At 30.7% G+C, this 23,601-nt stretch overlaps 1 protein-coding gene across 8 annotated transcripts in view; it reads right to left on the minus strand.

The window, feature by feature from the left end:
* The window catches only part of LOC129948093 (phosphatase and actin regulator 2), a 417,788-nt gene that overhangs the window by 55,535 nt on the left and 338,652 nt on the right, over positions 1–23,601 (minus strand). For 6 of the 8 annotated variants that reach the window (XM_056058925.1, XM_056058923.1, XM_056058922.1 and 3 more), the window contains exon 7: positions 22,208–22,240. The exons of the other annotated variants lie outside the window; for them this stretch is intronic. In XM_056058925.1, the coding sequence (XP_055914900.1) occupies positions 22,208–22,240 (33 nt within the window). The remainder of the gene's footprint in view (positions 1–22,207; positions 22,241–23,601) is intronic. 8 annotated transcript variants of the gene reach the window in all.

Genomic DNA, 23,601 nt, shown 5'->3' on the forward strand with positions numbered 1-23,601 from the left:
GAGAGAGAGAGGACAAAAAAACTTAATATCTCAACAATGAAGTGTGTGAACTTAATGTTTTGGAAAAATTCCAATTTACAAGTTTTTGAATTTGTGCATTGGCCTTCTGTGGAAACAAAAAGAAGAAGTTAAAATGGAAATTGTATTGGGTAATTTTATTGTCTCTGAATGGCAGACAGTATAATGTGTTTTGGAAGCTAAGAATCCAATAGTTTATAAAGGTGAATTATCAGCTTTGAAAAGCTTTTATTTTTGTAAGTATATTTGTGTTTTGTTTTCCTTCATTTAACGTCAGTTTTGTAAATTTGTCTATAGCGACAGGGCTCCGTTTTTTTTTTATTTGACAACTATTTGTTAAACTTCAAGTTTTTCATTTTGAAATGTAAGGTATTTTGTATTTAATTGGCAATTTATGTTAATCGCCGATTTGGAATTCTCCGTGTGTATCGTACCAACAGGACATAAGTTTAACAACCATAATGTATCTCCACCACTCATCTTCTTATATCTTATGTATACTTACATTGAAGAAATTATTGAATCTTATGGCCTACCTAAATTGATTTCGACTTACATATGTCACCCTAGGGATGAAAGACACATGAGTGCTATTAACTATAAGAAGGTATCCACCTTCACCTAACTCCTGTAATTATTCTCATTTTGCAAATTGAATACGAATACACATTAACTTTCATTAATTATTATTTCCAACACGAAATCTTTTCCCATAAGAAAAGTTAACTTTTTCAATTTCTTCAACATCACAATAATTATTATACATATTTGTCCTGAAAATATTGCCAATCATATAGTACATAATAATGTGTGTATATATTACTTCAGCAACACGACTTTTTGTGTTCTTAATTTCGTGACATTCTCGTATGCGTACATTCAAATATACAAAAATAAAAAGATACTCATCTCCCGAACTCACTATTCACCAAATATAATCACACTCACGCACGAAATAAAGTTTATTTCCTTTTTTCTAGTTTCATACAAAATATATACATAAATAACATGAGTTTCATGTCCTTGCGTTTGAGTTTCAATAAGTTACAGAAATATAACACTAATATGTAATCATTTCCACAAAATCTATGATCCTTTCACCCTGTCTACGAGGACATAGGAGGATAGTTGTACAAAAAGTATAAATAAGGCAAATATTTAGGTGGAGATGTCGACCTAAAGTCACAAAATAGAAACACTAATCGGACACCCGAACGACAAGGACTACGACAACGAAAGACATTTCGAAAGAGGCAGGGAAATGCGTATAGAGAATATAAGAACATATATGTACATAAAGTATTCATCTGGAATAAAAAATTAATAAAGAAGCCATCCATATCCATAAAATCCAATTTTCCACTCGTCGTCGTCGTCCTTGTTGTTGTCGATATCGTTCGTTCTTTCGTTTACTTGCCCTTGCCCTTCCGTCCATTTCTGACCCTTCGACACAGTCAATATTTTTGCCAAAAAAGTTCTTCTTCCTAAATATGGTTGGGTATAGTTGGTTTTCCCATGGAAGTCATGTTTCGATGGCACGCGAAGAATGAATGTATCTATGTAAAGACGCACGTTTCACAGATTTTATGGATTTCTGCCAACGAGGACGAAGATAAAGAGGTTTCCACAGTACCATCAGCTACCAGTACCAGCAGCAGCAGAAGCAGTAGCAACAACATCACAAACGGAAGGAAATTGGGAGTTGAATGAAATAAGGACAATCAAGAGCATTCCAATGTGATGTTATTACTCTGTTGTTGTCTGTGTGTGTACGTCCACATGCCCATCCTGCGAAAATAGTATGATATCCTTTTGTGTAGATAGAACGGTATTTTTACTCTTTCAAAAAACTGATTATGATAAGCTGCCTCTTCTTCCTTCCTGCACCCCCCATAGACCCCTAACCGTATACCTACAAACTCAAACTCAACAAATAAATACCAAACCAAGAGAAATCCTTGATCGTCATCGTCAAGCTGTTGAATGCAAAATATTTTCAAACCTACACACCGCACCGAAATCCCTCTACCCTATTCAACTGCTCCTTATATCTTCTTCACTGTCATTGTCGATGGTATAGGGAATGAGAGACTCAACCCCTCGGCACCACTGTCAGAGTAAATATTTCGCATTTATGAAAGTCCTTTTTCGCCCTCCTGATGGTATATCCTATCCTGCAGACTGTTTCATAATAATACATATATATCCTTTTTTTCTTCTGGCTTTCATTAGTGAGGGTGAGTGTATAGGGCTTGTGATGTAGTAGGTATAGTTCTCTTCAGGGCAAAAAGTTACAGCGCACTCTCACTGTCATTTTGTGAAGTATCACTTTCCATCTGTATTGGTTTTGTTCTGGTTATATAGCGTGTATTATAGGCAGTTAGAAGTCCTTGTCTCATCGTCGTCATCATCATCATCATCATTATCATCGTCATTGTGATATAGCAACTCTATGTGATGCCCTTGATTTTGCTCTTCTCATTGTCCTGGGTCGATATGTTGTAATGGGATCCTATCAATCTCGTAATATGGTGTTTCATTTTGTGAGTGTTATATTTTTGACTTCATATAGAACCGTTATTGGTATTCATTGACCTTCAATGTGGAAAATGTGACTTCTAGATAAAAACCACTATGTGTCTCCTGTGTTATCAATGAAATATGCACGAGGACACACATCACACATTCCACACAGAGGATTCTATTTTTTTTTTAAATTGCTTTTGGTTTGCCCAGAGGCGTTTAAAAAACAAAAAAACTGAAAACCTGTCATCCTGAATCAACTTTTGCAAAGGACAAGTACATCCGTCGTCGTTTGCGGTATATAGTCGTATGTAATACAGCAGAGCACAATGTGTTTTATGTGGGTGATAATTAATTTTCACCACAACTTTTGAGTGTGAATGCGGTAGAAATAAAATCAAGAATAACAAAAAAGAAGAAGAAGTGAGAGAGAGAGTAGGGAAGGATCCTTGAGCCAGCCTTTGTTGCTCTTTTTTTTGCACTTGTTTGTCGTTTAAAAAAGATGAAAAATCCTTACTGTGATGTGAGATCGCATTTGATATTCTTTATGAGCTCGTCCTCCGCCCGAGGTCATCTTTGAACTTGAAACTTTACAAGAATTAAATTAAATTTATTTATAATATTTTCATAATGTCTCTCTCCTTTGCTTCTACTTCAAGGACATCCAACTCAATAAAAAAAAGGAAGAAGAAAAACAAACAATAACCATCATCACCACAAAAAATTGTGTCAAAATTGTTTTTTTTTTTTATAATTCTCACACCCGGAAAAAGGTAGTTTCTCCTTATTTTCTTCTATTTTATTTTCTTCAGTTTTCTGCACTCTTCTATATTCTAGAATGTCCTTTAAAAAAACCCTGCCCTATTCATACCCACCGAGAGTGGTAGAATGCTTTAATTTTATTATCGTGATGGTGTCTTATATTTTACGACCAAGTTTAATTGCTTAGAAGTCCATTTGATGGTTTAGTTTTTGAATATTAAACGAGATACGACCTATACGACTTACATTTAAGCTACCTCCTGCAACTGTAACTACAGAATTGGTTTGTTATTTTATGTGTTATTTTTATGGTAGAAAAATAAAATTAAAATTTGTGGAAGCATCATGACCGGTAGTTGAAGATGTTATACGTAGATGGGCAACTATATGTTTACGAGTAAATTATTATTTTAGATGAAATTCAAACAGATTACTTTAGCTTAAATATCGTTTTTATTTTTACATATTTTTTATATTTACTTTTGGAAGTTATATATTTTCGTATAAGGTCAGAAAAAAGCTGACAAACATTTTTAAGGACTTTGTTAAAATTCATTGTTATTGCTTTATGATTGAATGACGGTTTTTAAAAACAATAAAATAATAAAGTTTTCATTGAGCTATTTTAGAAATAATGCGGTTTTTAAAATGCTATTAGTTTCTATTTATAGAGGTTTTCAGTAAGAGGTTTCATTTTGAACAGTTCGCTATCTGAGCCTCTGTTACATTTAAAGCTGTCATCTTTTGAAATTTGACAAGCACATACTACGAAATATCCAAAAATGAAACTAAAAATAATTAATCAACATATTGAAAAAGTTAAAATTCACAACAAAAATGGACGAAAACTTTCCTGATCTTGTTATTTGACCACCATCTTATGCTTTAGCTTTTTTTTCGGTACCAAGTCATGTCAGAGCTTCAAAATCTATAAATTTTTCTACAAAATACTCGTATTTTTTAAAAATCAAAATGAAACCTCTTATTGACATTTTTAGATGTAGTTCGAACGTAAAGAGATAACGACTTCAAATAAATTTTCTTTTTCAGATAATAACATTAAATTTGTTATTGAAAAAATCAGTGAATAATTTTTACTTTTTTCTTTAAATGTATTGTGAGCACACTCAAAGTAATATTACTACCCTCATTATGCAAAAACAAAGTGTAAGCACTAGGAGGAAGAGACAGGGTTTGAAAGGAGATGTCAGTGCACATTGGTTTTGAATTCCTGAATATTGCAATGACTTGAAAAAACAGAGTGTGCTAAGACATTCCACATTCGCGTAGTACGGTTAAAGAACGAATCTCTGTATTTGACAGTACGGCCGAAGTTGGACTCGAGGGTATGCTGATGAGCATTCCCAGATGCGCGAGTATAACGGTCGAACGGAAGGGGAAACGATTAAATAACGGTAAAAGAGAGTCAGACAATAAACCTTACGACGATGTTCAAGCGAAGTAAATAAACTTATGATGATAATATCACCTATCAATTTAAATACTCTACGTTCAATACTATCTAAGAGGCTTAAGAATGTTGCAGGAGCACCTGCCCAGATATGGAATTTATACTCAAGCTTTGGACGAATATAAGTCTTGTGGATAACAGCCAGATCAGAAGGGGTAAAATATTTCTTGCATCGCCTAAGGAAACCCAAACACCTTGCTGAATTTTTGGCGACATCGCGCATGTGATCGTTCCACAAGAGGTTTGGTGACATACATACCGGGAATATCGAGATGTTCAGTCTCATTGATGCATGTGCCATCCATAATGGGAAGGGGGTATATCTCATTCAAACGATACAAGACAGCATTGGGTTTTCGAAGCTACCGATGCACATGAGTTTTAAACGTCTGCACATTGTAATGAGTGGGAAATATTGGGTCTGGTAAAGCATTCCACATTCGTGTAGTGCGAATAAAAAAAGCATCTCTGTACTTTACAGTACGTCCGAAATTGCTCTTAAGGGTAAACTGATGAGCATTCCTAGAAACATTTTTATTATTAGAAATGTAACTGGCTACTTTATTGGAACATTGCTTATAGAAGTAGCGATAATATAATGGCAGACATAAAACTTTACGCCGGTGCTCGAGAGATTTAAAGGTTTATGTTTGACAATGGTCACCTATCATTTTTAGAGCTCTCTTTTAAATTCTGTCCATGAGACTCAAATGGGTTATAGGAGCACCTGCCTAATTATAGGAATTGTACTCGAGTTTCGGACGAATAAAGGCTTTATAAATTATAGCATATCAGAAGGGGTAAAATAACTTCTTGCATCTTCGGAAAAAAACCTAAACACTTAGCAGGGTTTTTCGGGATTTCAAATATATGATCACTCCACAAGAAGTGGTTTGTAATGCACATGCACATGGATAGTGGCACTGGGCAGGGTTACGCTTTTGCAACAGTAGGCAGCATTGATTTTTCGAAGCAATACATTTTACACGGTTTTTGATTTCCCATTACAGAAGTCGATCAATTCAAGATGAATTGAACGGTCCAAAAGGTAATTTCAAAACCAACAAAGAAAAATTCATCAATACTTAATCTTAATCAATACTAAGCACGCATTCGATAAGACAGCTCGATGCCAAACTCTATAAAATGCTTGTGAAATAAGAAGTGCAGTAATCTTACTTTCTTCACAACGGAGTAAAAATGTGTTCGACTGTTCGGTAAGATAAATTATTTCACTTCGCAAGTTATAAGTTAGTTTTATAAAATCGGTTAAATTCAATAGAAAAATGTTAGAAAAAAAAATAAAATGGGTATTTTGTCAAACTTAGTATATTTTAGTTACCAAAATTAGTTAGGATAAAATGTCGAAAACATCGAAAATTAAATTTAAAAGAAAGTTACCATCAAAAAGATCGTTGTAAATTTTGTGGCACTAATAATAACTTTTGTTTTTTTTTTCAAATGAATTTGGAACACTTTCGAGTATGGAATTTAAGTGATATATTTTTGCAGTCCTAAACTCTAAATTTTGCCCCTAGCATATCATATATAAAAAAGAATGTCCGGACCCTTGTTTGAATACGCAAACTTCACTGATTCTGCCTTGACCTTTTGTTTGATGTTATAGCCCCTAAACATATAAGATAAGTATTAACCAGATAAAATATTTTAATACAGATTCAACCTTTGATAAACTGTTTATTCTATTTTAAGATCTCAAGAAACCATATCTGTACTTGTACATATTTCTAAAAATAAATCAGTATAACTTGCTTCATTAGAAAATATAATTGCAAGTTGTTATAACATAGGTATTGGTATTGGGTACTATATAAATTCCTATTAACTAAAGGCGACCTTTTATATTATGCACATACATAATGTTTTATGATGTGACATTATTGTGTGTTTGAATATTTTTGTATCCTTCCTAATGTAGTACAACAACAAGCTTTGTAATTTAAATATTTTATTATGTTTCTACCTTGAGGGATTATGATAACATGCGGCACAATTAGGTACATAAACATAATCCTGTACGAGTCGAGTACAAGTATCTTCTACCTACGTTCTTGATGTGATGTCAAAGGAAAAAATATGTGGATAATAATTTCATATTCAATCAATAATACATCAACAGCATATGGATGGCATTTAAACAAAAAAAAAAGGTTACTTCCTGAGAGAGCCTGTATATGCCTAAGTATGTTTATCCTTTATTTTTGAAACACTGAGTAAGTGGAATGTTTATAAATGGATTCATTTAATGTATTTAAAAAGAAATATGAATAATTCGAGGAAGGAATATTGTTTTCTTCCGTTCTGAAAAAGCTGCAGAAATGATGATGGATTTTCATATACGTAGGAGGTAATTTAATAAAGACAAACAAAAGAAAAATCACTGACAAAAAAGCTAACAAATCTCAATGAACCATAAATTGATCTGTTTATTTATTTTAGGGGAGGCCCCAAAGATATTTTGTTGATAAATAAGAAACAAGTAAATTCGCGGCGCAAAAAGCGAATCTCTCAAAATATTGATATACTAAATGTCCCTCTAAGGAATCGACAATGGTTTCTATGTTGAATGGGGTTGAATTTGAACTCTGATATACATAAGTATACCCTTATCCACCCTCCCTTAATTCACAATTATCATCTTTGAATGATTTTTTTTGGGCTACGAAAAAATTATTTATATTGAATTTTGTTTTGGGAAGTTTAAGGATTTACGGGTGGGGGTTTATTTTTTGAAGTTTAAATGAACCTTGAAATTTATTTTTTTAGAAAATTCTCAGTGGATTACCTAGGATTATAATATAGCATTTCAGTTAATCAGATATGAGTGTAGCTTTGTTGATTACACGATGAAAAATAGCAGACATTTTTGTGAGAAAGATTATTTTTATAAAAACCAACACAAAAAGTTTAGACCTACACTGATTACTTTCCATCGATGTCCTTTAAAATTTTCTCGTGATATTTTCATTTTAAATTAGGTCAAATTTTGTGATAACAGCAACTTTCGAAAAAATGATATCTAAATCTTCGATTGCCAGTCTTACATTTTTCTTGCGTTGAGCTTTCTGGTATGAGGAATGAATGAGGTATGAGATCTAAGATGGGCTCCGTTCACACCGCTCACAAAAACAATCAGCATTATACATCCTCTGGTTTATCTCATCCTAAGATCGAGTATAACGTAAGAATGAACTCATCCCAAGAATATAAAATATCGGGAAAACAAATGGTTTGTGTATTCAATTAGTTCTTTCAAATACACAAACAATTTCCTTTGATATATTATTTTCCCAGTATTCCATATTTTTATTTTAATACAAAGATAAATTTTGCATCAAATCCAATGTTGAATTTTGATAGATGTGAAAACTATAAAAGAAAGACTTACTAACGAAATAATATTTACGATAGTCCTATCTTTATTTTTAAAGATACTTTGGTCGAAAAGCAATACTTATGAATTTTTAATAAAAACTTTACCAGCCGTCAAAAATGTAATTATTCGTTGTGTACAAATATTTTGCAAATTAAAACAATGTCCAAAAATTTGAGATTCCTTTTCAAACAAATTTGTATAGAAGTTAAGGTTCTTTAAGAAAAATTTGTCCCACAGAAATATGCTGTTTGGACAACACAGTACTCACTTTAGAAATAAGTTTACAATATTTTCCAATGTTTATACAAATAGGGAACTTAAAATTAATAAAAACAAAGTCACCCTATATAAAGATGTTCTTTTTATAGAACTCAAAATTTAAATACCAAAAACGTGCCAAAAATGTTGGTACAATTTATAAAAACACGAGAAATAATGGTTCATTGATGCTAAATATCTCAGAACTGAAATTAAAAACAAGAACAAAATCGGTTTACATCTTTCCTTATTATGAAAAATCTTGTCAACGTTAAATATCAATTATAACCAGACCCCCCGTCTACACCAATTTTACAAATTATTTATACATTTTGTAATTATAGAAAGAAAAAATGAACCGACTTACCTTCCCACGACGCTTTGTATACAAATAATGATGATAGGTATGTTAAGACATTTTTGTAATTTTTGAATTTTTTTTGCGAGGGAGAAGATGACAAATTCGGATGCGGCTTCTATAGTTTACATTGATTCATCAAATTAGCCAAAAGTTGAAAGATTGAATTTGTACAATTTTTGTTGCCAAAAATCTATCTTCGCTTGGATGGACGAAAAATTTCGTGAATTGGTGTGTTGAAAAATTAGGCCTGATGATGTGAGAAATAAGGAAGGTGGACGTACGGATGTATTTTTATAACATTTTGAAACGATTACAAATTTGTTCATAAATAAAACAAATAAGTGTACGCGAGTGTAATTTAATAGAATTATGAAAACAAATAATCAGCACATGCATATAATTAGGCACCAATGTATTTTAAAAAGTCCAAACTTCTATCTAAAGTGTGGATGTCGAACTAGTTAAAGGATGTTTGAAAAATTCCATTGTAATAATTTTGATGTGAAATCAGTGATGATTAAAAAGTTTCAAAATTTAAAACATTGCATATCTCCAAATAATGTCATGAGAAATGCATACTTCGTTAATGAGGTTTAAAAACAATATTTCAAAAGATTTTCAGGACAAAATTTAAAAAAAGAACGTCCTTGAATTCCAACCATTGTTATAATTTTTGCATTTATGTTTTATTGCCTAATTAATATTGAATAACCATTATTTCATAATCTAATTTAATTTATTGATGTGCTTTGTGTAAGACTATACAATATTAAGAAAAGATTTATGATGAATTGATGTGCCTGTAATAAATAATATATATTTTAAGGTCAGTTGAAGTATTAAAAAAAAACTGCACAAATTGAAAAAAATTTGCTTTTTTTTGAACGAAGTACAATATTAATTTTGAAAACTAATGTTAGCATAATTTTTAGTCAAATTGTACTTTTTAAGAAAACATTTTATTCAAATTGTAAGCTGTTTTTAGAAAATTAAATTAATAACACTGAAAGGTAAATTTTAGTTCTGAATTTATTCCAAAGCTTTTAAGTTAAACAAATACTTAGTTCTTGTTAATTCTCATATTTTAAATTGAATAAAATTGCAAAAATATTTGAATTAGCGGCCATTTTGCCATCTGTCAAATGATTTATTTTTCGTTTGTTTTGGTATTTGAACTTGAATAGACTCCTGCCTGAACATCTCTTCCAAATTGTGCAAATTTATATGTTAATGCTTCTGCGGTTAACTTTTGGTTGAATAAATACACCAAAAACAAATATGTCAACAAAACTGACTTTTTGGTGTTTTACTTTACGGACCCGCGAATTAGCCTCCAAGATCGTGGCATTTAAAATAGTTGCACTATTTTCAGTGGGGATATATGAAGTAGGTGGAATACGCCGATAAACCTGAAACGATTGACCGCTTGGAGGAAAACATTCGGCCACAAATTTAAAAAGCATCAAAAATTGGATTTCTATATTTGACTTTGCCCAAGCTAGCTGTGGTGGTCATATGCACAATATCATATTTAAATTTTAATTTAAAAAAATTATTTTTCGAATAATGTAAATTTCATGTCAAATTAAAAAAAAGTCACATTTGATTTATTCCATTGCAGAGTATTACCTTTAAAAAACCACCCTTTACAAATCACTACTGAATTGATTTACCAACTCGAATATCTCGACAAAAAAAACTTGAATTCAAATTTTTGTATGCATTTGTTTACAGTTTATTACAAAAAATATAATTTTTTTTAATTTTTTAGGGCATTAATGGGCATTTTCTTCGTAATAAATAAAAAGAAGACCCCTTAATGCTTTTTTTATTTTTCTTTCCATTTATTGTATTTCAATCCAGTTGAAGTTACTTTAATAAAATGAATAAGTCAAGTCAAGTATTTTTTAAAATGTTACTTAAATTCATATCGCTCTTTTTAACGAAGCCAATAATTTACATGAGTTTAATTTTTCTACCACAATTTTCATATTTATTATCACATTTTAATAGCTAATGGAGTTTTAAGTCAGCAAATACGTGCGACGAATTTATGGACATTTAAATTCAATCTTTTAAATTCGAGAAAAAACATTATTATTTAATGTTAATTTTTCCACCATCAAATTTCAATTGCACACAAATTTTTGGTAAATAAATCATTTCGCCAGAACGAAAAAACCAAAGAACCTTTAACGTTTCTTCAATAAGACTTGTTGTATATCAATGGAATAAAATACGAAACAGGAAAAGTCCGCTTGTAATTTAGGTCCAACCAAAATTTAATAAAGTCCTTTATATAGCTATGAGTATGTACAAAAATAAACATCTCAGCAAATTCTCATAAACCTTCAACAAGTAAAAATACAAAACAAAAACAAAACATCCAGATGAAAGTATATTTTGGTTTTTATTATACAAATCGAAACTTTGTCCTTTAAAAGAAATTTGTTTGTTGTTGTTTTTATTTTTACTTAATACTTATTCTTACTTAAGTGCTTTTGGGTTATATTATTTTTCTCGCGGATACTTCTTTTTTTGGATGTTGTTGTCGTACTCGTATTTAGTCCCCCTAAACTCAAGGCGTCGAAATTGTTCATCTTTATGAGTCGTTTATATTTGATTAATGGCTGTTAATAAAGAAACACGTGCGGTATGGAAAATATTACATCCATTTTAAGGATCGCATAAAAAAAAGAACTTTTTTTTTTATTACAAAACCAGTACATACCTTAGTACCTACCTATTATCTATAGATATGTATGTGTAGTTAAAATTAGAATTTTTATTTCCCGACATTTTGTTTCCTTTATACGAATTGATGACTTTAATGTGTCGTTGCTAATTGAAAACAGCAAACAGTTTTTCTCGCTGTTAATTATACTGCTTTACACAAATGATGGCCCACACGACATCCTGTCTAATAAATTGAATTATAATCGTGCAAGAATCAACATAGTTATACAAAAAGTTATACTTGGCGAAATAAAATGTGCAATAAATTAGCCGCGAAAGTGAAAAAGAGATGATTTTAAATAATCAAAATAATATTTCTTATGACGTTGAAGGAATGAAATATTATAAAGACAATTAAATTATGAATCAGATTTGTATGGTTGTAATATGAATTCGAATTTTTGGCTTACAAAAATGCTTTTCCATGAATGGTAAATTTTATAATTGTAAACCCTGCTTGACTTGTTGGAGTTCATGCTTAAAATTTGTAAAAACATCAATTTGATTAATATTCATTTCAAAACGTTTTCAGGTTTTTTTAGTATGTCTTTTTATACATAAAGTCTGAACGAGTTAAAGCGAAGGAATATTGTTTTTTTTTTTTTGAATTTAGATTCCTAGAACTCTCAATTGATTTATTCAGCATGGAAGCAATTATTTAACAGCAGGAAATTTAAATTATAATCGTTTCGTCGCAATTTCACTGTCACTCTTACTTTGGTAATATCTTCGAATAAAAAGTATTAAAATGATTTCTATTGAATTTATATCGGAAAAGAATTCTATTTTATGGTTGAGAGGATTTAAAAGGTTTGAGAAATTTCCGTTTAACGGATGTTATTTTTGTATATATTTAGATAAACAGACTTAAGGATTCAGAAACAATAAAAAGAAACAAGGAAATAAAAAATGAAGAATATTTATAGAATACGTTAGGAAATACTTGCACGTGGAAAATAAATTAAAAACTGTTGAAGTATTTTCATTTAAAATTCGTCTTTAATTGAGTTAAAGCGCAGCATTTTGAACGACTTAGTAAAATATAGGAGCATTAAATGTTAGAAACTTAGCTTCTCTTAAAATTTCACTAAAGTTAAAATAAGAAATGGTTTTTAGATACAAAATTTCAATACATTTTTCCTCTAAATCCGTTGAACTATCAGACAGAGGGACAGATTTTTTGATGACAGGCTTAATTTTATATTCGGAACTCAAAAATCCTTCAAGTTTATAAAAGATTCATTTTGAATTAAGCAATTGGGAGTATTGCTGCATTTGTCAGTAGTTTTGACGAAACACTAAAAATCCAGTCTGTCAATTATCACTAACGTGGTATCTTCGCCGATTCTAGACCATGAAAAATCAATTTCCTTGATGAGGACCAATTCACTTCGGAGGCTACGATAAGAAAACTTTTGATATTTAGGGCTATGAATGTAAAACGTGTTTGGTGTGGTGTTTGAGCTGGAGATGTTATATCGATACAAAGCTTGTTGCAACTATTACGGTGAATGGAAACCATTACCCAGTTATGATTAATGATTTTTATGGTTTATATTGGAAGCTATTGATATATAGACGACTTGTTTGTTTTCAACAAGACCGTAACATTTCTCGGAAAGGTTATCACAATTGGCCATTATCGAGATCTTATGACTTAACAATTTTTCTTTGAGGCCACGTGAAAGACAGTTTATTCAAGAACTTAATTATTCGTAGAGTTAGGGAGGACATAAGGACACAAATGTGTGAATTGATCATTCAAAAATTAATGAAAAGGATATGGTGCTGAAACCGTAGCTAAAAAGTCATTTTTATTTTTATGATCTTGGTTACCAGTTGATATCGCAACGACGAAAAATTACGCTGTTGGGAAATGTCTCTTGCAATAAATCGATATGCGCTCGAGTTGTGTGGCATATAGTTCCGCCTTGTTTAAACCACATATTCTCTAAGTCATTTATCCCACCGAGTGAGAAATTTGTTTCGTCGCTGAAGAAAATTTTGTTCGAAAAACCGCCGTCCACCGCCTGTTGCTAAAGCACCCATTCGACGTATTTACGACGCGACGTTGTGAGTGGTCAGCTGGTTTCAGTCATCGTGTGAGCTGGACTTTATATGGATGTAGGTGTAGATCTAAATGCAAAATACGCCATAATGTGCAGTAAGACAGTCCTAATTCCTGAGAACGAAAAGAAATCGACACATTCGGTAAATACTTCCACTTACGTCAGCGATATTATCAGATATTTTCAATCAAATTTCTTCACAATTTCGACAATTGCTTGCATAGTTGGACGATTATGTAAACCATAATCTCCTCTTAAAGCAAGATATGTGGCTGTGGCAGAACCACAATTTTTGTAATAGGTTTTAACACTTTTTATGCCTTGTGCGATAGTTAAGCTACCCATTTTCATAAATGTCAGACTTTTAACAGAATAAAATTTTTCAAACACTAAGTTTGACAGATGTCGATTTCCAGTAATACACTTTTGAAACGACCAAATGGATAACCAGTAATTTTCATAAATATTGTATTGAAGTTTACCTTTAGCAAATATGTAGGCTCTTTTCAATATGCCGTATTTCTAAATTATACAATTGTATTAAAATACATATTTCAAGTTAGTTCCGGAAGTTTAAAAATTATTCTAAAATGTTTATGTTTTTCGTTAAACTTACTTTCCGTATAATAAACAAAAACTTTTTTTTTCCTCCAAATATCTTGAATTTTAAAAATTCCTCATGAAAAAAATCTAACTTTCTGCCTAAATATAAAAAAAGCACTTAAATAATTTAAAAATATTTTCAAATATTATACAAGTCTTAAAAGTAATCAGTATACTCATGACAACTCAGTTACTGCACTTTATTTAAAACATTTTGGTTTTTCTCTTTTATTTTTATTAATTTTATTTGAAAAACCTCTTTAAATTTAAACTGGTATTGTTTGAAATTCTAAACTTAGTTAGGTAAAGTGTTACTTATATATAAATGTAAGTACCTTCTTCTTCAGTTAGGTATATACTTACATACATACCAACCTACTTACCTATCTAAATTGTTGCAAAAATAATTTTTCATTTTTAAAGTGAGGCTATTTTCTACAACTTTTTCTTTCGTCTTCCCACACATAGCTATAATCTGGAAAAAAAAAGTTTTTCCTTTTCAATGCCAAAACCAAGCCCAACCAAACCAAAACTTCAAACCATTCACCCATATTACCACCCAGTGCCGCGCCATATACCGAGTAAGAAAAAAAAACAGAAACACTTATTTTCTGCTTCTCTGTTCTTGTACCGAGACACGTCTTATACCTACTCTGTTTCTGACGCTTGCCGTAAAACGACAGAAAAAATCTGGAAGCTTTTATTTTTTTTTGTTTTGGTATGCTTCTTGTTTTAAATTTATAACCACTCCTCCGGGATAACATAAGTTGAAGCCGTTTAAGGGATCCCCACACTATGGGTATTTTGCAGCACTCTGAAACTTGCGCTTAAACGAAGCAAATGTAATTCATTATGCACAACTGAGTCTTGTCGGTTGAAACGAAAAAATACTACAAAAACCAAAAAATTCCAAGAAGTGTTGAATAATGGGTGTTTTTTTCCTACCTTTGAATCGTGTCTAAGGAGCAAGATACCTTCTAAGATACCAAATCGAGGTACATTTTGACAAAATGTTGGTTAAGGAAATTTGAAAATTAAACCCATTTTTTGTTTTCGATTTGCTTTACGAGTTAAGTTTTCCATAGGATTTTCCAGATCCGTCTTTTTTTTTTTAATTAAAGAAAACTAAAAAGGAAATAAGTGAAAATGAATTCAATTTTCCACTGAAAACGAAAAAAAAAGTCTCCTAAAGCCTTCTTCATATCCGACTGAAGAATGTGCCTCTCTGTCATTTTCTGTGTGGCATTTTTCGCAATGAACTTGTTTGAATATCATCGATTTAGATGCTGCTCCTTCGTTGCATCCTCAAAGTTAGAGATATAGATTTTTTCTGTTTTGCGTTGGAGGAATATCAAGGATTTTAATTACGTTAGAGATATAACCATTTGTATAGGAAAATGGGAGGTTTATGACTTGAGGGTTTCAGAAGATAGATTTCAAGTTTTATTGTATACAAAACCGACACGATGATGGAGAAAGAGGGATGACGAGAGGTAGGAGGACGATTGTCTGCTGTGGATTATTTGCATTTGAGTATTTATACATTTTGAATTTTTATTTTATTTAAAAAAAAAAAGAAGAAAACTCTGATGAAGAACTGACTCTGAGGCATAGCCGTTCTTCATCATCGTCATCATCGTCGTCGTCTTCATCGTCATAGTCATCGCCATGGTTCTCGTTCTCTTAGTCGACTTCTTTGTTTGACTTTGACTTGTGTGTTATGGGGAGCTATTTAGTAGGTCAGTTCAAGAGTCAAAAGAACAGAATACAAAACAATTTTATTTTTTATTTATTTAATATTTGAACCAGGAAAGCGGAGGAAGAAGAGGAAAATATGCACTGAATATTAAAAAAGTGGCCTACGTGTATTCTTCTTGCTGCAGGATTTTTGTGGATATCCAGACAAACTTATGGTCTTCGTTTTGTCGTTTGGGGTAATTTAATTGAGTGAGAATAAGAACAAATATTTAACACAGACCTTCCTCCACCCCTTTGCACAGATAGATAGACATAGACATGATCTTATAGTGAAAAAGATTATAAATTTCCGAGAAGACAAAAAGGATTTTTGCAGTTGATGATACTCATTCTCTTTTTTTTTTCTGGGACTAAAGTTTTTCTATAAAAGGATAACTTCCAAGTGCACACGTGTCAATGTTTTGTACTCGAGTTTTTATTTTTTATTTTGCATTGAAAAAAGGAGCATTATTCACTTAGCTTTAGGGTAGGTGTTATCAGAATTGTATAACGAATTGGTACAGAGATATTTTTACTGATATAACAAAAAAATATATGATTGAATTGATTCTTGGAATTGTTTTAAAAAATGTTTTACCAACAAAAATGAACTTGTTATTTTTTTGTTGAGGCTTGTTATGTAAATTTAATAGGGATTATTGTTGGACAGCCTCGTCACTCAAAAATTGCAAAATTCATGGAAACTTATTTTTTTAATAGTTTTAAATTCTTGGAGATTTATTTGAAGTTTGGTCGATATTTCTCTTAGCTGTAAATATGCTACTGAATAGATTTATAGTTTAGTAAATTCTTTAGAAAGTCTTTCAAGAACAACAATTTTCGACATAGTTTCAATTTCCTAGAATATAAGGATAACACATATCAATATGAAATGTCTCCTTACGATGTGACCATGCAGTTTTTATAGGTTCTAGGATAAGTTCATTCTAAAAAAGTTAAATTTAAAGGCTAGGATTTCATTTTTCATTATACGCTATGTAATAGGTTTCCTACTCATGAAGAAAATTTTCAATTCCCATGTGATAACTTAGTAAAACCTCAAAACTTATTTGGATGATTCTATTTATATTGTGTGAGGAATCTCGACACTTAAGCCGTTCAGGAAAAAATCGGAAAAACTTGACAAAAAACTACGTTAATTTTGAGATTAAATTTTGTAGTGAAAAATATGGAGTCTATTTTTGATCGAAAGAAAAGTATTTCCAAAAAGTCACTTGTTTGTTTACAATTTAGACTGAATATTTTTTTGATAGCGACTTAGACCAGACTATCAATGTCAAAAGCGACCGCTACAAATCTATGATTCACAACTTATTTTGAACTGAATTGGTAATTTTAACACTTTTGAAGCTTTCATTTTTTGACATTTCACAAACAAAATAAGGAAACCGATATTGTTATTTATTAAAGAGATGATCACAACTGGTCACGTAGATCTTTAGACCTTTATTCTTCTTTACTCAGATGTAACACAAAAAGTGTACGTCAATGCTCTAAAAACGATACGAAATACAACAAAGAGGAAATTTTCGAGGACATACAAATAACTGCAATTATGTGCGTTGGTAGGTAGGTAATTGAAAATTTGGCTGACCTTTGGCACACCTTCCTTGAAATAAAAATCTGATATTTTCTGTTTAAAAAGCTCGATTTTACTAAAAAGAAAATGAAACCTCTTATGGGAAAATTCCTTATAATACAGAGTTCACTCCAAATTGAAAATTCTTAACAAGGGGCGATTAAAAGGCATCATCTTGGCATGGATTTTCCACACAATTCATTAATTAAATTCCTATTGGCATTCAATGTAATCTGTCTGATTTCTCGAAATAAAATTTGTTGATATATCTTGACGACCCAGAACCCTTTATGTTATTATGTTAAGGGTAATGGTTTTTGTATTTGAATGAACTTATCGAGCACACACCATTTTTTATCGGTAAGCTAGTTTCCAGGTATTTTCATTGTATACACAAAGGCGCGATTCATCCCAAGACACAACTCATCCTAGGACAACTCATTCCGGAAATGAAAAATACTTGAAAGCATACTTAACGAAAACAATTGTGTGTGTTTTGAACTAGTTCGTTCAAAGCTTTTTTTCTAGATAGCTTTATTTTAATTTTATGTTAGAAGAACCAGGATGGAAAATAAATTAACTGAAGATAAGAAAGAGGCAGAACATGTATGTTTTAATTGTAAGGTGATCGCCTATTGGTTGTTTAGTTAGATAGGTGTCTAAAACGGATAAAGAATGGTTTATTGGCGTGCTCAGCTTTATGCAGAAAGATAGATAAGGACATGTTTATGATGATAATGAAGGAATGTTATTGGTAGGTAGAAGGTGCTCACTATAATCCAATCACAATCCTTCTTTCCTATTAGTTTTCAGGGCAAAAATGGAGTTATTACGTTCAGTTTATTTTTTTCGTTAAAGTTAAAAAAAACGAACAAGTACAAGAAATTGCTATTCATGTGTACAGTCAGCCTCTGGTGCGTTTTGGATTTAAGTTATGAAGTGACACGTTTGCAGTAGTTGTAGAAGTTGTACGTAATAAATATATAGGTATAATGTGTTTATGTTGAACAAGTGATTCTAATAGATTTAAGATTCAAAATTTTATCTGATAAATAACATTTTCTTCAAAAATGTAAATGCCATTTTAGGCTTTTAGGTTTAGGCTGTAAGAGCGCGGACAGACAGACGGACGGAATCGTAAGAAACACTTTTGCGAGTTCTTAACCATCAATATCATGTTTGATTAAAATCTTTAGTCACGAATGCAAAACTTGCCATATAGTTCGTTTATGTCGCAAGTAAAAACATGTGAGTATTTTAAAACTTAAAAAACATTTTTTTGTGAATTTTCGAAACGAATAAAAATCCATAAAATATAATACCAAAATTTAGCAAAAAGTGTGTTTTTTCAACTCGAATTTTATGGGAGCTAAAATATATTTATTGAATTTTGTTTCTTTCTAGTAAAATTTTCACGAAAATCAAAAGGAAAGTTATATTTCAAAAATCTTAAAACTCGCTTTTAATTTAATAATTTTTGATTGAAAACTTCTATTAATTTCTCATGTAAATTAAGGAGAAAAATTGGTTGAAAGTTTTGAATTTTCTCATTCACTTTTTACATCTCTCATGCAAGAATTCGAAACAAATGTGGTAAATATTATTTTGTCGTCCTAAAATAAAATGTAAAAAATATACTCAACTTTAACTTAAAGGTAAACTTTTGGCTCAATTTTTATGATGGGTATGTAAACTAGGAACATTTCAAAAATAATTATTATTTAAATGAAACCAAAATGTGACCACAAAATTGGATGTCGCTTTCATTTAAGAAATACATAACTGATGGGAATGTGTAATTTTAATTTATATTCACAACAACCTTAAACAAAGGTTAAATAAACTTAACCAAAAAAACAAAAACTAGATTTATTAGATAGGGTTCGAAATAGTCAACTTTATGTGAACTTATACATATATAGAGAGAAACTTTTATCCTTTGTATACTCTTTAGGAACAAATTTAATAACACGTATGTATATGGATGTGTGCTAACCATCATTTCCCATTTTCACTTTATTTTTGTGTATATGTGTCAATTTCTGTTTTTATGTTTTTACTTTATTTATTATTCTACTATACTTAACGATATATCTTTTAACTTATCTCATAAAATGTGGCTTCTATGATTTACTAGGTTTTCTATGATGGTATGGATGTTTAAATATCCTCACACACTAAATATAAACATTATTATTGTAAATTTTGTTTCCATTTTTCGGGTGGTTTCAATATTATTATGTTTGTATATTTCTGCTTTTTTACTGAATGTACAGCTATGGCCAAAATAATAGGAACAATTCTTATTTTTAGTTTGTCTGTTTTTGATTTAAAAGGATCAATATTTATGTTTTTAAGTAGACTTTAATCTCAATAAGAACTATATAGCATTTAGCATACAACTTAAGGGGAGTAGGCATAACCCATCTAAGAAGGCGTAAATTTTCAGAAATGATCACTGAAATACAATACTCCACTGCTAAAGAAAGAGAGGTGCCTAGTTAGCTCTATGAAATATAAAATACAATTTTTGTCGAAATGTATTCTTTTTTAAAATTTAAATCTATTGTTCCTATTTCTTTTGAAAGCCTTTTATAAGGCATGCAGCAAATACACTCTGAAATCACCATAACCAATTTAAATTTTTAAAAATCACGAATGGAGCGAAAAAAGGCTTGTCGCCTAACCCAACTGATAAACACCTAATAAACAAAAATTAAGGTTTGTTTCTATTATTTTGGCCATAGCTGTATAAAGTGTATAAAAAGGAGTAGGAGGATACCTACTTTGGTTTTATTCAACTTTATTCATCAACTATCCTCTTTACGGCAAGGAAGGGTACTTACATGGTCTTTTTCTGAAAAAGCCTCATCTTCTGATTTTATGCTCAAAGAGGAAAATCGAAATCGAAATTTAGCTCTTTTTGCTTCTCATTCTCTCTTATCCCATGTGAAAGTTTCTGTGTTTGAAAATAAAAACAAAAATCCATTTTCTAGGTCAATGGGGGCTTCATATTATCTGAGAGGGTGTAGAGTACCTATCTATATAGTACACATAGCAAAGGCACACACCAGAATATTATATAACATATAAGAAGGATGAAAAGGACTTGATGGCAGGAGGGAGTTTTGGATTGTTTTTTTCTTTTATCTTGTGTTTTATAACGTATGGGACCCTATATCACCCTTTTCCACTGGTTTTCCTTTTCTCGTATCTTCTATTTGTACATAAATACATCAACCATTGTATGAGAAAACAAAAATCTATATGCCCGGTTAACTAATGAAGGTAAATAAGCCTTTTTTTATTCTATAGAGCGAAGAAGAGCTGCACCGCCGTCGCTGCCGAACGCCGCTTCTACTCGTATTTGTCGAATTTCAAGGCTCTTCGTATGTCAAGTGAGCCTTGAGAATCCTTATAAGGTAGTCTTAACTGAATTTTTATGGTATCCCTCATTGAATTAAATTTTTTTTTATTTTTTCAAACTTAAGATGACTGTAAAAATTATAAAACGGAATAAGATAGGTACTTGAAGGCATTTTAGCAATTATCTTGACTATTTTTCCCACAAGACTTGAAATATAAGAGATGAAAAAACGATATGTTGTTTTTTTCTTAATTAACAAATCATTCTATTTTAAAATATTAAAGAATTTTCCTTAATAAATGCACATTTAATTTTATCATGTCCGAAATAAGAGAGACATCTTAAATTAAGCAACAACAAAAATAAACAAAATTTATTTTTAAATATAGAACACTCGTATAGCTACCGGTATTTTTGTACAAATTAAAAATAAAGATTTTACTCATCATCATGCTGATCATCATCAGTGTGTTTCGCACAATATTTATGATAATGAATTTCGAATAAATATTTTGTTTAAAAATAAATTTATTTCCACCTCTGTTGGAATTTGTTCTTTTTTAATATAGACACGAGTATTTAAGTACCTGATGCTATTTCTAAACATTTTACACATGAAATTCTTTTATATTTTTAAATACTTTTTTTTTGTTTCAAGAGTAAAATTGATGTGTAAATTTGTTTAATTTTGTTTTGTGTAAAAAATGTGAAGTTCATTACTGAAAATTTTAAGTGGGACGGGGATATTGACACGAAATTATCAATCTTATAGCAAGGTGAACTTTTTGGGAGAGATAGAGAGGAAAAATTCATTTTGAAAAATTGAAATTTAATTTAAATAACTCAAGAGCTACTCGTATAAAGAATTTGAAGAGGTTTGTATGTCAGTTTTTTTTTCTCGGTTTAGCCTTGAACTTGACAAAATTGGAATCTAATGGAGCGAACAATGATATTGAAATTGAAAAATAAATTAGGTATAAATTGATGAATGCATTTGACAACTGATATTTTTATTAACCCTATAAAGACACATAAAAGGATGAGGTTTTCTTATACGGATTAAGGGGATTCAAATTTAAGACTACACACTTGTTTGAAATAAGAATATATTAAAATCAATGGAAGGATTTAATAAAAATACGAATAAAATTTCAATAAACCTAGGCGTGCTCAGTTGAAATAAATCAGTCAAGTGTGTAAGACTTAAGTGAGATATATGGAGAGAATAAAGTGTATTTGTCAGTGACATGGATATGATTTATTTTTCTTTTATTTTATTATGCTAAGGTACTCAAATTTACTTACGCTTAGTAACGTTTGTAGAATTTGAGCTCTTACCTGAAAATAGAAAAAAAAGTATTTATTAGATTAAGAAATTCACAAGATTAACTTATTTAGAATAAATTTATTAGGTTATGTATGTAAAAAATGGTAAATATTGTTTGCATTTCTTTTAAAAAACACACTCAAAAAATATAAGATAAATTAATAATTCTATTAACACATTTGCATTTGTTTAATAATAATTTTTGTTTCCAGATGTGATTCAAAAATACACGGTTATACGGATAAACACATACATATAAAATATTTATTTAAAATTTGAACGTTGACATTATGTGTAAAACGAGGGCTGGTCGAAATGCTGTATTTTAAAATACTGTATGATTAAAATTCTGTATTATTTTCTATGATACTGTATGGTTAATATACTGTATCTCAAAATGCTGTGTTGAGCGGAACGATGATGCACAGCTCAGGCCTTACAATATCTGTAACCAAGCCAGTCTCATAAAATTTCTTCACAATTTTTCCAATTACTTGCCTAGTTGGAGGCTTATGAAAACTCATTTTTTTTTAAATCTGTAAGATATTTGCTATAAATTTTGTCAGTGATATTTTATCATATTATATTGATTGTCCTTATTTATTATTGCTAATTGATCTCTACAGTAGTACCCGTGGCATGATGGCTAGTGTGGGTTTTTTTCACGGGTACTGCCTCTTGCGAGGAATTGACAAATTCTCCAAAAGTAATTCTTGTCATGAATAGTGCTTCCTCAAATTTGCAGTTCGAATTCGGCTTAAAACTGTAGGCCCCTTCCATCCCTGATAACAGTACTCGCACACAGGAATGGTCAGCCACTAGGCCCTAGTTCTTAAACGGACTTTTGTGCCACCTAATTTATTTATTTTTAATTAATCTCTACGCTCCTTCTAGAAAACTAAGAATTGTTCCCAAATGTACGTACCAATGCACACACATACATATATCTCTTTAAAAAAATGTATTTGGGTTCTAGGTACCTTGAAACGTTAATAAACGTCAAAATTTTCAATTCGGTAAACGGGACAACAATTTCCTATGGGTAGTTAAAAATATATGAGTCTTTCTTGGAAGCGTAAAACAGCTTGAGTGGACTTTTAACAGCATGTTATTTTTTTAACAATCTAAGACATTTAAATTTAAAATAAAAGCTGTAAGCATATTAGCCACTATACCACTTTGTCAGAGTTACATAAAAAAACACAATTATATGAACTTTATTTTAACTCATTTAGCTGATTCCTAAATGTACGTTACAAAAATGGAAAATAATCAATTTTAAAATTCAGAATATATGTTTTAACCCAAAATTGTTCACCTTTGCTATTTCTTTTCAATCATTTGGTTGATTTTTGTTTGGGAACTTCTTTTC

The sequence above is a fragment of the Eupeodes corollae genome, chromosome 2 (genome assembly GCF_945859685.1).
Source record: "Eupeodes corollae chromosome 2, idEupCoro1.1, whole genome shotgun sequence".
Lineage (NCBI taxonomy): Eukaryota > Metazoa > Arthropoda > Insecta > Diptera > Syrphidae > Eupeodes > Eupeodes corollae.